This window comes from Empidonax traillii, unplaced genomic scaffold, assembly GCF_003031625.1.
Source record: "Empidonax traillii isolate 1590-97213 ecotype Southwest subspecies unplaced genomic scaffold, ASM303162v1 scaffold1088:size398232, whole genome shotgun sequence".
Taxonomy (NCBI): Eukaryota; Metazoa; Chordata; class Aves; order Passeriformes; family Tyrannidae; genus Empidonax; species Empidonax traillii.
Window position 1 is genome coordinate 57,879 of NW_020956281.1, and position 17,070 is coordinate 74,948.

General features: G+C 38.6%; 1 protein-coding gene across 2 annotated transcripts in view; it reads left to right on the forward strand.

Moving 5' to 3' along the window:
• The first annotated feature begins 444 nt into the window (after positions 1 to 444).
• The window catches only part of SLC6A15 (solute carrier family 6 member 15), a 36,053-nt gene continuing 19,427 nt past the window's right edge, over positions 445 to 17,070 (forward strand). Inside the window, exons 1-2 of one of the 2 annotated variants that reach the window (XM_027904784.1) lie at positions 445 to 622; positions 11,137 to 11,613. In XM_027904784.1, coding sequence (XP_027760585.1) covers positions 11,325 to 11,613 — 289 coding nt within the window. In that variant the 5' untranslated portion in view covers positions 445 to 622; positions 11,137 to 11,324. Of the gene's footprint in view, positions 623 to 1,008; positions 1,029 to 11,136; positions 11,614 to 17,070 lie in introns of those variants that run through there. The other variant, XM_027904785.1, reaches the window with a different exon arrangement.

Genomic DNA, 17,070 nt, shown 5'->3' on the forward strand with positions numbered 1-17,070 from the left:
TCTGGAAAATCTCCGCGTTCCCCAAGGAAGCTCCCACCTGTGTGCCCACTTCCCGCCTCCAGGCCTCCCCGGAGGCCATCCCCTGCCCATATCCCGCTCTCTCGCCATCAGGAAGTCCAGGGCGGGCCGCTCGCAGACCATATGAGCGGCACAAGGGACTTGGGAGTCGTCACGCGTTCGGACGGAGAGCGAAGGCGGCAGGGGATGGAGATGAGCACAGAGACAAGGCACCCGCGGTGCCTAAGCGTAGCCGCGGGGATTTTGGCGCGGCGCTGCTGATGGCACCTCCCTCCTCCTCCTCCCGCTGCCGCGTCTACCTCCTCCCCGCCCGCCTCCGGCGGAGCAGATGCTGCTGCAGGCGAGGGGGGGGGCAGAGGGGGTGGTGAGCGCTCCTCCCTGCGTCAGGAGGTGCGGCTCCCCCGGCCTGGCGCTGCCCTCCCCCTTTCTCTCCCCCCGCCGCTTTTATGTCTGTCTTTAAACGCCGCCGCAGCGAGGGCTGGGCAGATGTGCCTGCCGCCGCCTGCCCGCCGCTGAGCCCCGCGCCCGCACGGCCCCGCTCGCCATCCGCGCCCGCGGGGGCACCCGACCCCCCCTTTCCGCAGCTGACGCCAGGCGGGCGGAGGTAAGGCATGGCATGGCATGGCATGGCATGGCATGGCAAGGCAAGGCAAGGCAGGGCAAGAAAAAGGCACGGCACAGCAGGGCGAGCGCTGTGCGTGTGTGCGCGGGGTGGGCAGGGGTGGCCGCGTCGGGGCGGCCCCCGCTTTCCCAGCGCTGCCGTGCGGCCCCTCCGCGGGGGCAGCGTGGCCGCCCCTCGCGTGTGTCGCCGGGCGGGAAGGGGCAGGATGTGCGGGGGTTTCTTTTCCGTCCGCTGTCCGCCTTCCTCCGAGGGGCAGGAGGGTCCCGCCAGCCCACCCGAGAGGCTGACCTCGCCTCGGCATCAGCCTCTCGCTGGTGGGGAGAGAGCCGGCCTTCGGGAGACAATAGCGAGCGCCCCTGGGAAGCCGCCCATGTGCTGTAACTCGGCAGTAGGTTAAAAGGATGTGCAGGGCTGTTTCAGTTATTGTTATAGGGAAGGGCGAAGAATTTGCATCCTTTTTCTACCGCGAGTGAACGAAATTTCATTCATCTCCCGCATGTTGCGTAAAAACACCTCGAATGCATGCGTAGCGCGTGTTTCAGAAGGAGCGGGGGCGAGGGCTGTCTCCATCCCGGGAGCATCGCGGAGATGCGCTTCCTCGCGCGGGCTGCCCCGGGCTCGGGGAGAGCGGGGCGAGCCTCACCGTGCCAGGCGGTGAGGGAGCTGCCCACGGGCACCATCGCCGCCCGGGGCAAGGGCCGGGCCCGAGCGCTGCATTGTTGCCGCGGAGCGTGGGCGTCGCCCGGCGCGGTGCCTCCCAGCGCAGCGCCACCCGCGTCTCTCGCCCCGCGAAGGCAACCCCGGAGGGCGGGGGGCTGGTGCGCCCCGGTGTCAGCCATGTTTGGGTGGGTATGGTAATGAGGACCTTCTCCCCACCTTTGTGCCTCTTGGATTTATTTCTGTTCAGGATTTTGATGGTTACAGCCTACCATGTACTACGGCATATCCACCGGGTGGATTCAGACTGCGGTTTTCTCCCAGGGATTCTTCTTCTCTTTGATTTGCTTGTTAATCCTTCTTATTTCCTATGCTCACATTGGCTGGTTTTGTTCTGATTTTGTTAGTATTAAAGCAGACTGGAATTTCTGCCCAAGAAGAATTTTGTTGCTTTTGTTGTGGAAGTAAATGAAACGGTTGAAATGTGGCTGCACAGTCACACTGTCCTGCCATACGAGAGGTTGTGATGGGATTTGATGTATTTAAGTAAATTACACTTTGTTTTATTTGTAAAAGACCACATCCGCCATTTTATTTTCCATGTGGTATTGCTACATAACAAGTTCACTGCTGTAGTGTGTATTTCTAAGAGAAGCCTAGTAATTTTTAAGTAGTATGTCACCATTAGTGAGTTGCTGTGACATACTATAGGACAGGGATCCAATTCTGTTTCTCCCCTCCAAAGTATAAATGAGGTAAAGATTTTGTTGTCTGATGTACACTGGATGTATTAAGCAGCCAGCTTACTCCATTTGATTTAAAAAAATGACAACATACCTTCTTTCTGTTTAGCAGTGTATTTCCCATTATCAGCATCACATTAAAAAGGAAACTGTAAAGCATACTTAGGAAAGATTGCTTAATTTTGTCATGGCTAATACAGAAGATTTTCGTTTACGCATAGACCACATTAAGATAGTGATAGAATTACAGCCTGCATTCAGTGCCTATCAGACACTCCCTTTGGGCTCAGCTCTGCAGTTCAGACTCAAGAACAAAAAGTCCCATGGGTTTTGATCTGTGCATGAAAAACAAAACCATTTTATAGCCGTTCGGATGTGTCACCAGTAGTGTAACTTGAGTATGTGAAACTGCCAAGGCATCTTGAAACTGTTTTTATGGCATAAGCTGATTCCTGTGGACCTTTCATGTCTTTTTCTTACAGAGTTTTTTTTCTTTTCACGTTGCAAAAGCCTGTATGTGTGAAACTTTTAAAATGCTGAATTTGTCAGAAAATAAAAATATCACAGGTTATTCAGAAGCAGTCTACTAATTACTGCTATTCCTTAATACGAATTGCGTTGTTAAGGTCTTTTGGAGGAATTGCACCACTTGGGAAGTGTTTGGGGTAGGAATCTTTTTGGGAAGACTTTTTTTCTGAAATTCTCTAGAGTACAACCAAAAGTTCACACAATATAAGGACATGTTCACCTGTATCCCCAACTACTTTCCGTTGTGCTGTTTCACTCCTATCAAGCAATAATGTTTTTAATTAAAAGACAAAATACCTGTTGATTTTAGAAGGGCAGTTTTCAGTCCTGTGTTTTATAGATCGGCATAGAAATGGTAGCAGCTTTTCCGTGTGACTTGAAAGATCTCTGAATTCTCAGTTGCAGAATAACTTTGATGTATCAGCTGGTGGCATCTTGAGCAACTCTCTTCTTCCTTGAAAATTGATTCAAAGTAACCTTGCCATCATTTGAAAAATATTCTCAAATAATTTAGGAAAGATAGTATCCTTGATAAAAGAATGCTGTGCTGTTGAAGAGCTGGAAGCGCAAAACCTGGCAAGCCCATACAAAGTAATGTGAAAGCGGAGTGGTAACTGCCAGGATGGTTGCTTTAGGTGATGGCAGTGACTGGGCTGAACTTCCCATATATCTATGTTGAAACAGAGCTCTGCATTCTTATCCTTCACTCTTAAGATTAGGGATTCCTTATTTATATGGGAGAAAGCAAAGGAAAAGGTTATGTATCGCTGTGGACAACAGTAGTGCCTTGAGTCATGGTGCCACTAGTCCGTCTACTTACCAATTTGGGAAAATAATTTTTTGCTACTGGCAAATGGTATTTTTGCATTTCAAGAGTCAGAAATCTGTACTGCAGTGTTAATGATTCAGCATGCTCTCCTTAAGCCAAAATGGAGAAAGGATGGTAACTCCAGTAAGACATTTGCAGTTTTTTTCTTTTTAAAGACACGGGGATTTATTGTAACATCACTTAAAAGTGTGATTCATATAATGAAATTAAATAATCAGAGGAAGTAAGATTTCTGCTAACTCATCTATGATCACTTCATCATGTTTGCTTATGCATAAAAAACAGAGGAAGAAATAATCACATAAATTCTTCCCAAGGACCACTCAGTTTACTTGTAAAGCATTCTAAACCACTGAGGGCAGACAATTAAGGTCTCAGGCAACTATGTGTCTGGTAAAGTCAAACTTTCAGTACGTGATTTTACAACTTAAATTAACTTTAGTGCTTTAATGAAATACTAAATATACTTTTATATGCTCTCACTTCTAAGAACTATGATAAAATTGTACAATAAACCCATGGTCCTCCTTGTATCTTATATGGGGAATTTAGAAAATGGAAATCTTGTTTCAAGTAGTTACACCTTTTGAGTCTGAGCAAGGAGGGGTAGAGTTTTTTCATAGTTGCTGAGATTACTTGTCTTCAGCTGGAGGAGTGGTAACTACTGAATTTGTTTCTTCAATAAAGTACATGCAAGTAAAAGGCTTCAGAATAAGTGATACATTTTCTCCATTTGAATAGGAGATTACATTGAGCTCATCCTGTAAGTCTGTGAAGTATTTCATCGAAGTTGATTTGTGAGAAGTAAATACTGAGAAATCTTTGAAAGCAGGTGAGAAACTACAGTAAGGCAATAAAATCTTTAAAGATTATGTTCAGTGAAAAGAGCAAAATGATGTGTAAGAGCTCTAGGTTGTAACAGTCTGTTTCTTAAGTATTTCTGCTTGGACAGTGGTTTCAAAGTAGTAATACAAGCTGTTAAGAGCAAGTCTATTGATAATCTAACAATCCTGAGAAAGAAGTTTTGCTATTTTTGCCAAATCATTTTGTTTGTCTTATAATAGTAAAAAGTATTCTTCTGTAACTAAAATTTAAGGAGACTAATCTGGGCCAGAAATTGTTTGCATTTGAGTCTGTGCAGGGTCTTGATGTAAGATGAAACCAGGAAGAACATTTTATAGGAACTGAGAATAAATTTCCCAGCAATATGAAACAGATGCAGTTACTGAAGTCTGTGTAACTACCCGTATCTGCAGCAGGTGTGAATTTAGTCTTGCATTTTAAATAGTTTTGCTATAGTGTAAAGTATTTTATTATATAGACAACAAAACAAAAAACATTAAATTTTTCTAATGCTTTTAAGTCTCCCATCGCCCACAGAACTTTTTTTTTTGTTATGGTGTCGTGTATGCGTAACATAGATTTCTCTACGTTCTTCAGGGATGTTTTCTGAGACATGCTAATGCAAGTTTGTGTAGAACAATTACCACTGAGTTAAGCACCTATCGAATCTCTGTTACTGACAGGCTGTATTAAACTAGGCAGGGTAAAATGCTAGATTGTGTACTTCATGCTGAAGAACATCATAATCGCTGCTTCAGTAGATAGATACAAATGGGCTTGGCTAGGCAAAAAGGCTATGGTGCGTATTCCTGTTTCTGCCAAAGAACACAATGCTGCATTGCAGCAGCAATTCAGTCTGTGCAATGAGTACTGTAACACAGTGTAACTCTTGCTGAAATAATTATCTGTACACAGATCCCCCCAGCGATAGCCATTCTTTACAATCACGGTACTCCCACAAAAGCTGGTCTGCTCCTGCAGTCTTCTTCCTCTCTTTCTCACTCAAATGTGATAGTCATTAGCTGTTCCTCTCATCCTGTCTGCACCAGTGGGCAGGTTCCTTTTTGTAGACTCCTTTACTCTTAAAACTTTGGTTTTTGTTTTTCTATGCTTGTTGTTCCCATCACACTTTCTTCTTCCCAGCTCATAGACTCATGCTTAAAATGCATTCTGTAGGTTTCCTTTTGGTGCAAAGGCTCCTCGTCTTCACCTTCACACATAATTCTCTTGCAGTGATTTCCTACAGACTGAAACCTTTGGTATTAATATCAATAAAAATCTTCTGTGAACATACAAGATATGAACATGCCTGTCTTTTAGTTCTGTGTCCTCTGCTGAATCATCCTGGTTTCTTCATTGGGAGTCAAGGTGAAGATCTGGTGAGCAGGAATGTAAGACGTAAGCTTGTGGGACTGGACTGGTACACTGCACTTTTTCAAAGCTGAGATTAAAGTAATGTGAACCACTGCAGCTTCTTATTGCATTTTGCTACACTCATGTAGTATGTTGACATGTTAACTGCTTCATCAGAGAAGAACACAGTGCTCTGAAGAACAGAACATTGATCTCTTTATCCCTTTAATGACAAACATTGAACTTTAAAAGGTATTCATTCTTTCCTTGGTCTGTTTTTTTGTTTGTGTTTTTGTTTATTTGCTTTGTTTTTTTTTTTTTTTATGATATCACAGTAGCCTTCTAGAAACTCTAGACTTTCTTTATAGTCTTTTATGAAGTATGAACTCATGATTTTAATTTTTTCCCCCTTCTTTCCTTTCTTTCCAACTCATATTGGAGATTGAAACAGTTATAGATCAGTGAAGATTTGAGGATTATTTGTAATCCATTAAAAAATTAGGTAATTTTGCTGAATTGCTATGTTTTCATCAGATGTAAAAGTAAGATTATAAAAGTAGAAAGTACATTGTGTTAAAAAAGAATGGAGAGTTTTTTGGCCTTTCTTTTTCAGAGGCGACTGCTGGTTTTGAAAAGGAACACAATGTAAAATGATTGTGTTGTAATTTATGTGAGAAAAGCATTGCTAGAAGTTGTTTAATATTTAGTCAGTTGTTGCAATAGTATTGTGGGATGTTTTAAACATGAAATTACCTTACAAATGGCTTTTTATAGAGGCTTGTGCTGTAATTCCAAGAGCATGGGGCAGTTTGTACTCATTATACTTTCAAATTGGTGAGACTTTTTTTGTGCCTGTTTTTCTGTACATGTTGGAAAAATCTCCAGCCTCATAACTTTTCTTACACATAACTTGTATTATACAGTTGAGACAACTAGAAGTATATGTTCTTCTAGTAGGTGCCTGTATGTTGGCATGCAGAGTTGTCGGATAGAGGTGTATCGAAAGGAGCCCGACATAAGATTCATTACCAGTGTAACTGTGAAGAGAAGCAGAGTGTGTTGGACAGAATCAGCAAAACTCCCTTACTACACATTCCATACAAGAAAGATTGTGAGAAAAGGGTGTGAAGCAAAGTTTTTCAGTGCGTCTTTCAGTGCTTTAACTAATGAAGTTCCTTTGGATCTTACTGCAAACGCTTGCAGTTTGGTCAGTGGATTTTGTGAATTTGCCAGGATTTCTGAATGCAGGCCTGCAACTGAGGTAAAAATTCTACAGTGAGTCTGGATCTCCTAGAGAGCTAAACTGGGTTTGAATTCCTTGTTGCAAGGGATTATTACTGCTTAATCTGCTAATAATGTGGCAGTCTAATCAGGTTACTTTACTTCTGCATGCTTATGCATTAAGGCTTGATTCTTCCTCTATAGAAGAAAATAAAAAAATTCCCATTGTGTTCTGTGACAGAAAGTTGGGGTCTAGAGTTTGCTTGATATGTCTAAAAAGGCTCATTCTGTTTTATCTTTCACTATGAGAAAGAAATAGATTTTAAAGTATCAAGGTCAATGCTAGTAAGACCTAATCAAAATCTAGTTCATGTGTTTGGTTTAGTAAGTTTTTTCCAAAAATTTGTTTATGCTAACTCAAATTATTGATTGGTGTTACTTTAGCGACAGAATAATTTTCTAAATGTTCTTCTAGCTGAACCATCAATTTCCATTCAGTTAAATTCCCTCAAACAATACAGAGAGTTGTCAGTTTAATTTTAGATTTTTTTATAAATGTAATTTTACATAAGAAAAGGGATACCATCCTTATTTGCTCATTTCAGTTGTGGAAAAGTCCAGAGAAACATATTCTTCAGTAAACATGGTAAGAAAAATTTCCCTTCAGTGTTTTATTTGACAGGTGACATTATTTGAGTCACAAAAAGGATGACAAACTGCCTGGAAACTAGAACTAAAACAATTGATCAAATACCATGATCTAAATCTAAGACAAAAAAATTTCAACCTACAAACAACCAGCTTTAATAAGGCTAAATGGTATTTTAGACATTTTACTTTTAATCCAAGGTGCTGGTAATAGCATAGTAATGTTTTAAAATACTTGACAAGACTTAAGACTTGGAGTCCTAATGTAACAATACTTAGTTTTGTAAATCCTCCATAAAGCGGTGATTTGTTGTAAGTTTTTAAATGATACTTAGGAGAAAACATCCATCACATAATATGCTGTATTACTGCATGAGGCAGTGTAGAACGTAACTAGTAGTGGAACTAATTGAAGAAGATGTTTAACAGAATTTGGTATGATATTTCTTATTTGATGCTGATAAAGAACTTTAGTTCAATACTGGACTACATCCAAGTGATGTGGGAACCTAAAATAGCTCTTTATATGTTGACGTGCCAAAGTTCAATACTGTGATATGGGGGGGAGGGCAGGGGAGGCGGCAGAAGGAGAAAGTAAGATTGTTCAGTGGTTCATGTTTATCTAAACTGTTCTGGTGAGTAACCTTATTCAGTTTCTCCCTATTCAGTCTTAAATTGAGAGCATTTATACCTAGACCAAGCTTGAGCTGAGTAGTTTGATATCAGCCTTCTGTGTGGGTTTGATTTGGATGAAAGAGAGAGGCTTCTGTGCATGTCACTGGCTGTGTTCTGGGAGTGCTGAGCATAGACTACGGCAGGCTCCTTGCACAAACCAGCTCGGAGACCACACTTCAAACCGTTGTACCTGATGGTAGCATCTGGTGAGGTTGGACTCCTTATTTGGTTTATCAACATTATCAACTCCTTTAATACAGAGAAAAAGTTGTTAACCCTGATAGATGGGGACTGCCTTTGGATTTGTGATTTGTCCTGAAGGACTGTCCTGCATCCTTGGTGCAGTCTGGCCAATAATAATATGTTCAGTTAGAAAATCAGTACTGTTAAAACCGTGGACCATTCTGCTGAGCATGCCTTCCACATTTTCTCAAGCCCTGCAAGTATTGTAAGTATTTCTGTGGATAATGAATGTCCTGCTTAATGGAAGGTCAGTTAAAGGGAAATTAATATGGTACTGTGCTAGGAGTAAAAGTATCAAGCCTAGTTTATCTTGAAGTGTAGCAATACAGTGTTTAATGCATGACAGGATAGAATGATGCAATTTCTGTTGAAATTAACTCAACTGTGAGAGCTCCAGGTGAATCATATTGCTGCCCTGCAAGTTACTGAATCTAAAATAATTAATACAGATATGACCTTTTAGAACATTTCAGTAAATAGTGATGGATGGTTTGTGCCTTTTTTGACTGAAAATCTCTTTTACTTATTGCAGTTAGACAAGGATTTCAGATCTACCAATACTGATGTAGTTTCACGTGTGCAGCTGTTATATTAAATATGGAGGAAAAATTATTTAATTTTAATGTAATCCCTGAGCTTATTACTAATTACTGGAACTGAGAAGCTGCTCTAATTTACATCAGTGGAACAAAAGGAAAAAAATGTTAGAAATGTGACTTAAAGTAGTGTTTGAAGTACCAGATGCTGTGGTTTCTAGTCCAAAGCATAAATGGACTGCTTAAATGCTTCAACATAATGTATTATTGGTGTTTGCATTTTGGTTCTACATAGGTATCTCAGTCAGAGCTAAGAGCTCATCATATATGAACAAGAAGAGGGTTGGGTCCTTTGAAGATTTTGCAATGCAAGGGACAGAACAGATAAAAAGAGGCCCAAACAGATATTTAGCCCAGATATGAAGAATATCATGTTAGGATTTCCCTATTTTATAAAAAACTCTCTTTCCCCATTCTACTGTTCTCTGTATAGCTCATATGCTTAATTTTTTCTTTATAAGAACTGGTATCAAGTCAAAGCCTGATACTAGTTCCACTGCGTGGCAGAAGTTTATAGGACCCTGAACCCTCCAGTGACATTGGTGAACATAAAGCAGATCACAACCCAAGTAGGCTCTACTGTGCCTAAAAAATTTGGGCTGACTGCCAGAGCTGGAGTAGCTGAGAGAAGGCAGTAACAGAAGGAAAAGTGAGAATACAGTGTTGGGAGTCTAGGGAATCAATGAAAAGAGGTTACAATGGAGTTCAGTAGGCAACTGGAGTGAAGTTCAACTTCCAAATCCTTGAAAATTATTGGAAAAGGTAGTTGCTCCGTTGGCTAGGAGGCTAGTGATAGTACTTGTGGTGACAGAGGTTTTTATTTCTGTTGCTGTAAAGTCTCATCTTGATAAGCTGTGTGCTGTGTTCTAGTGGCTTATTGTTTTTCCTTTGGGTCTGTCACGGAAGCAGCCATGAGGTGATTCATCTCTCAATTACTGTGAGAACTGTACCTTGCAGTTCTCTACTGCATAGGACTTTGTCAGGACATGATACAGCCTTTGTACTATAGACCAGATGTTGCAGCAAGTCCATAAGCAAAAGCTGAATGGTCTGATGTTTCCTGGAGTAATTTCTGATTCTCATCAGTTAGCAGTTCTTGATTAGACTTCTTGTGTATACCCTCTTTAGGGCTTTCATGAAGCTTAACACATAATTTAAATCCCTTTTAAGACTCTTAATTGTGCAGATGGCTTTGCACATACTAGTTTTATCCCATGTGATTAGTGAAGAATTTATTGAAAAACATTCCTTCCCAAAATATTATGGTTACCTTCAGTACAGCAGCTGCAAGCAAGTCTGTTTGTCCTTTTAAATGATTCATTGTGTTTAAGAAAAACATGTATTCAAATGTGGGCATCTTTGTCTCCGTAAGTACAAGTTTGAAACAGTAGGCTTTTTAAATGTATTTGGTTATGGCTTTTCAGATATTTCAGATAGCTTCTTAGAAATAGGAAATAATTAAAAATATCTGAAGCATCAAAACTCAGATGAGCATCTCTCCTTTGAAACTATGATTGTGATTATATATTCCTTGGTGAAAAATAACAGGAAAATAAGTCACTCTTGCTTTTGAAGCATTAAGTGCATACCATATATTAAAGTTTTAATTGCTGCACGACTTTCTGAAATGAATTGAACAACTTAATCTACTTTGGTTAAAATACACTTTTAATAAATTCAACTACAGCTGTGAGGTTGGGAAGTAATGGAATTGGGCTCTTAAATTTATGTTAACTGCATATCTCCTTATGTCTGATAAGAAGAATCTTGTTATGCTATCATCATCGTCATGGTTAGGCTTCGCGAAAGAAGATTTGAGAAGGGCTCTACCCATGCTTGCTACAAGTGCGCTGATGGCTAAAAAGGCCAATGTGAGTTATGCTATCAAAATATGAGCAATTAGCCTATCAGTCTTTAGGAACAAAACCAAAACAAAACCCTCAGCAAGTGAATGAAATGGACTCTATATAAATATTTAAGACCTAACACTGGACTTATTCCCTACAGTTTGGAAGTGGTTTAACATCCCATGCTTCACTTTTTGTCCTCTTTTCAAATCATTAAGACAAGCAGAAATGGGTAAAACAAAGCACATGATTTCAAAATTAAGTGTCCTCTGCATAGTAGTATAATATCCTTTTTAATTTTTTTCCCCCACAGATACTTTCGGTAGAACAAACGTTCAGAAACAGAAGTCGTTACTCTTGATTTGCTGGTATCAAGGACTCATCAGGCACCATCTTCAATCTATTTCTTCAATATTTTTGTCCAAGCAGAGGGAGAGCTTACTTCACTGTCTGTCTGTCTCAGCTGAATTTGTCTTCCTTGCTGTTTGTCTCGTATTACAAATGCCTAAGAATAGCAAGGTAGTGAAACGAGAATTAGATGATGAGGTCATTGAGTCAGTTAAGGACCTGCTCTCTAATGAGGACTCTTCAGATGATGCCTTTAAGAAGAGTGAACTTATGGTTGATGACCAGGAAGAAAAAGATGTAGATGTTGAAGAAGGCTCAGATGTAGAAGATGAAAGACCTGCTTGGAACAGCAAACTCCAATATATTCTGGCTCAAGTTGGATTTTCTGTGGGACTGGGGAATGTGTGGCGATTCCCATATCTGTGTCAGAAAAATGGTGGAGGTAAGTTTTCTGATATAGCTGGTTGTACCTAAGTGCTGACGCTAACGTTGCAGGTTTGGAAGTTAGCAAAGATAGCCACAGTAAAACCTGCTTCAACATGTCAGGTTTCTCTTGTAATTTTTGCCAGAGCCTATGGCAAAAACCCCAAATTCTCTTTATTTAGAAATTTAAGGTATCCATTTAAGTTAGTAGCAGGTTTTTCTAAGATGCCGTTTCCTCACTTTAGGGTTGAAAGTTCTTGATACGACCTTAACTAGTGGTCAAACTAGCAGCTAAGCAAAACACATTTTTATGGTGGGCTGCATATGTAGGACCTGGTTATTGTTGTGCTAAAGTGTTCTTTATAGTACTTGGTCAATCAATCAAGGCTTTTGGTCTTTTAGAATTTAGCAGTACTAAGCTTCACACCTTAACTTTCTAATTGCTTTTAGCTCCTGGCCATTTGCTCGTGATTTACTGTTGGCAGGAAGACCAAAATTCTATAGGAGGGGAAAAAGGTTTTTTTTCCTTTTACTGTTAATGAATAATTTATATCATTACACTAAGGGACTGCATCTGTTCTTGTGGTGTTAGATGGTTAACTATTTTCCTAAATTACAAGTTACCTTTCACTTAGAACAATAAGATCAGACTGTTTGTTGACCATCTATGGTCTTGTATGCAGTTTGAAGTATGAGGCTAGAGACTTTCCTTCCGCTGTGAGTGCAGGATTAGTTTTTTGTCCTATGCTGTACTGTACCCTACTATACCACATAAATGCACATCCTATTGTAGCTAATTGCTTAGAGTAAGTCCACTGAAGTCTATCCACTGAAAAGCTATGGGTTCTGAGAAACTACATTCAACATGTTCTCTGAGTTGATTTAATGATTTGTGTGAAATCTAAAATTTTTTTCATCTATGACTAATATTAACTCAGAGAACATGTTGAATGCAGTTTCTCAGAACCCATAGCTTTTCAGTGGATAGCAATCCTGTCTAGACTGCTAGACACAGTATAGAAACAATCACCGCCACAAGTTAAAAAAATTATATTTATTAATAATTTTTGAAATTAAAAATGCTGATTTTAAATTTAAGAATTAAAAAAATAAATTTAATTTAAATTAAAAATTAAAAAGCTGATTCATATTTAAAGTGTATCATGAAAATGTTTATATTCTCTATAATTTCATCCTAAATGTGGTATCAAGATATAGTCTCATGAATAATGCATTACAGCAGTTTATTTTGTGTAGTTGTGTCCCTTTTAAAGTCAGTGTTTAATGTAATTAGTTGCTAATTTTGCAAGCCCTTTGGATTCTTCTTGGAACCAGCAGAAAGAATCCATCAGTATTTTTCTTAGGCTGTTGGTTTCATGCTGTCAGGTGCTTTTAAAGTTACTCTGCCAGTGACAGTAAATTTAATTCAGATCAAATATAAAAGTATTAAATGAATTAATAGTTTCTCATTTTAGAAAAAAATCGAAAAAACCCCAAAACTCAAACCAACCAACCATCAGGGATTATGGCACTTCATTACTCAAACTTAAAATAATAACTATGGTATCGCTTCAGATTGGAGGTTTTCTCCTGTCCTGTGATTGCAGGAACTTGGATGTAGTCTGTGGTGATATGTTGTCTGCACATGGCTGAGATAAGGATGTATTTAGCTTTTAACAATAGTTTTGCATCGTTTTAGCAAACTCCAACCTTCTGAACAACAAACAAAAGGAAGTGGTCATTAGAGCTAAAGCTTGCTTGATTTTCAAGTTAATGCAAGACGGAGAAGGTGACACAAACTTACAAATGTGTAAAGTGCATCAGTGCCTTTTTATGTATGCGCAGATGGACAGATAATTCTCACAAGTGTATAAAAGAATAGGGGGATGGAGGGAAAACTTCAAACGCATGGTAAGAAAACCTACACACATTTTATACGAGGTTCTGTTTTTCTCCTACATATATTATTTCAAATATATTTTATTCTAGGTAAAATTAGAGTGGTTTTATGTAACCCATTCTAAGTATCAGTGTCAGAACTGTTCTGTAATCTGCGGCTGCTGAAGCTTTACTATAAATACCTGTTGAAGTCTCTTAATATAAGGTAAACAGCCTTTCTATGAAGTGTATGACTATGTCTCCACCTTCAGTTTAGTCCAAACATTTTTCATTTTCTTCCCTGTGTTTAAGGAACTTATATCTGGCAAATACCATCAGGTGAGGGGAATATATTGCAAAGTGGAAAACCAATAAATCCTGTTCCAATTTAAACCAAAAATAAGTATAAAACAGAGTTACTCATTACTTTGCTTCACAGGTTTCTTCCGATACTGTGCTCCAAAGCCACCAGTAAAAGAAAAAGCAAATCCTAAATGTGTAGTAATCTTCAGTTTTGTCTTTTTTTAAAACTTCCATGACAAGAACCCAACAAAATAAACATAGATAAGGCACAGTCAGATTAGCCCAAATAGATATATGTTACTCAAGGATTATGTGCAGAAAAAATTGGGCTTTTCCTTCCCTCTTTTCTGTAGAGGTGTACTTTGTTTATGGCTATGGCATGTGGTATGCCAATGATCCTGACTTCAGAGCTCTGCACTGCTTCACTTAGATACCTGTGATATATCTTTTAAAGTAACCTGTGTAGCACTACACTGCACTGAGAATTTGGACGTCCCCTGGGTATTTTTGAAATGTCTGTTTCTGGGTCTGTACCACCAGTTTCCTTCACTTTATTTCTTGTGATTACTTAACAGTTTCTCCTCTTGCTTTGATTCATATAAACTCATAAATATTTAGAGTAATATCAGGTATATTTTTGGAGTTAACTAAGTTACAGTTAGACTGGGCAGATCTTTGCTGACTTGCTGACTTAGCTGACACTCCTTTGCTGACTTTGCTGACACTTGTCTCATTACCAGAAAAGTGTTTCTTGGGAGAGGTGAGAGGAAAGGATAGTATGCAGCTGGGATGAATTTGTATCCACACTGGGGATGTAGCTGTAATGCACAATTGAGAGGAAAAAAAAAGTGGCAGGGAGGTAAGTGAGTGCACTCAAGGGTGCTCATTTTCTTGACTTGAGAGGGAGGTCCCAAAGGAATTTTAGGCTCTGGAAGTGAGGGGCTGAAGATGTACAGTAAAGTTTTGACAAACTGACTATAGATCTCTCTGTCCTTACCACAGACCCTCTTTACCCCTGGTGGGCAATGCCTAGTCCCCATCTGGCACTTGGGGGACCTCTTCCACTCTTTGCAGCCCAGTAGATAAAACAGCTGTTTCTTCCTTGATTCTTGAGAGGTGATTTGCACTGGAGCTGGGTATGCTCTAAACTAGCTTTATATGTTTTTAGTATTTATTCTTCTTGCACTATACAGCTTGTTTTTTACTCCTTTACTACATGAAGGTGAATATATGTGTTTGTTTAGATAGGCACAGTTCCTATATAACAATTTCATAACCTCTGTTAGCATGCTGTAGGTTCAGAGCTGCCTCAGCTTCCTATAATTGATAGTGAACTTTAAAATAAACCCCTCAGGTCTACCCAGTCTTTCTGAGAAGGCTAATAAATGGTGACAAACTAGACCTATATTTTCCTGCTGCTCATGCTGTCATCTGGAGAACAGCTTGCACACCTTTTGCTTTTTTCAAACAAAGGAAATACTATCATTTTTGTCGAAATATTTATTTCAGATAATTAGAAGTAACAAAAGCAAATCAAATTAGCTTTTCTACTAAAATGAATAAGTATTGTTATGAAGAAAAGTGAGGAGTCCACAAAATACTGCACACCTAGAGATTTAATGTTGTATTTTTGTGAGCATTAATTTAATTTTCATGATTTTTTAAAGTCAATCTTTAATATCTCTGTGATGTAAAAGGTCAAACAAACTAGTAAACAATGATAAACAGATACAACCTGTGAGCAGCGTAGGGTAAATTGTAGCAGATGATATTGTCACTGTGTTTTGAAAAGATTGACCTGGGTAGAGTCACATCCTGAGTTTTTATGGTTAAATAGTCTGAATTTTCTACTGAAATACCAGCAGATAGAACAGTAAAATTCTATGGTCTTATGAAAAAGCACGACAGTTATAGTGGAAAACTGCAGAGAGAAAACTGTTAAAGACTAGGTGATTGTTAGTCTATATTAAGACAGTCTGATTGTCTTAATACAAGGGAAATGGGAGCAGAGCGTTTCCTTGTATTTCAAACTTAGTATGGATTCAATGGCTTTAGCTTTTGATCAATAATTTATATTCCATGCCTTGAGTACACTGATGACTTCAGTATTATTTTGTGAGTTCTGTGTTATCAGACTTGAAATTTAGTTGTACTGTAGTGTGCTTTGCAAGCGTAATTCTTTCATTGAAGGTTATTGGCTAAGGGGATTTTCATCCTTTAGGCCTAGTTTTGTAAAAAGGGATACCTGAACATATTTTTAAGTTAAACTAGTGACAGGAAGATTATCCTATCAGTAGGATAGTACAGATAGAACTTAAAACCATTTATCAGAGTTTTTCTGATAAAAGCAGTTCTTATTTTTGTAGTGGTAAATAATTTCACTTACAGAAACCTAGTAGACTGTTAACCTATAGTGTTTTGTTGCCCATTTGTCATAACTTTGAAAATTTTAGGATTTGTCGTAGAAAAAAAGTTGATATTCATCTGAATATCAGCTTCTTACTTGCGTTCTATTAGTAAGAGTCTAGTAAGTAAAAAGAACTGAGTTCTCTCTTCAAGACAGTGATAAAACTTAACCTTGATTGAATAAGAATTAACTCAGACACTAGACAATTAAAATCTCGCACAGAAGCAGCTGAAACAAATCTGGAAAATTAATATATTTTTCAGGTTACATCACAAATGGCTAAAAGAATAAAAGTTCTGTAGTATCAAGGTGGTAATGGTTATGTCACCTTGCATTGCTGCTTTTGAAATTATTTTCCAACTCTTTAATCACTATGAATCGTGTAATTTTATGATTTTTTTTCCTGAGCATTTATAAGAGCTTAAATTGAAATGAGTGTTATTCCACTTCTGTCAATAATTTTGTCAAATGTAGTACTTACTGTAATATCAAGAAAGACAATTTACCAGCTATCCCATTGTGGTGCTTGATTAAATAAATTAAGACATCAAAGCAATGCTGTGCACAATGTTAACTATCACCAGTTCATGAAATCTTCTGTATAATTGTTATTCATTCTAGTGAAGAAGGAAGAGGTACGTTTTTTCCTTATGAAGTTGAGATTAGTTTTTTAATATGGAAACCAGTGTTTTAAGACCAAAATATGCAAAAAAAAAAAAAAAAAAAAAAAAAAAAAAAAAAAAAAAAAAAAAAAAAAAAAAAAAAAAAAAAAAAAAAAAAAAAAAAAAAAAAAAAAAAAAAAAAAAAAAAAAAAAAAAAAAAAGACTTCACAGTAGAATAATTTTGTAAATGTACAAAAAGGACGTAGAGATCCTGAACTACACAGAA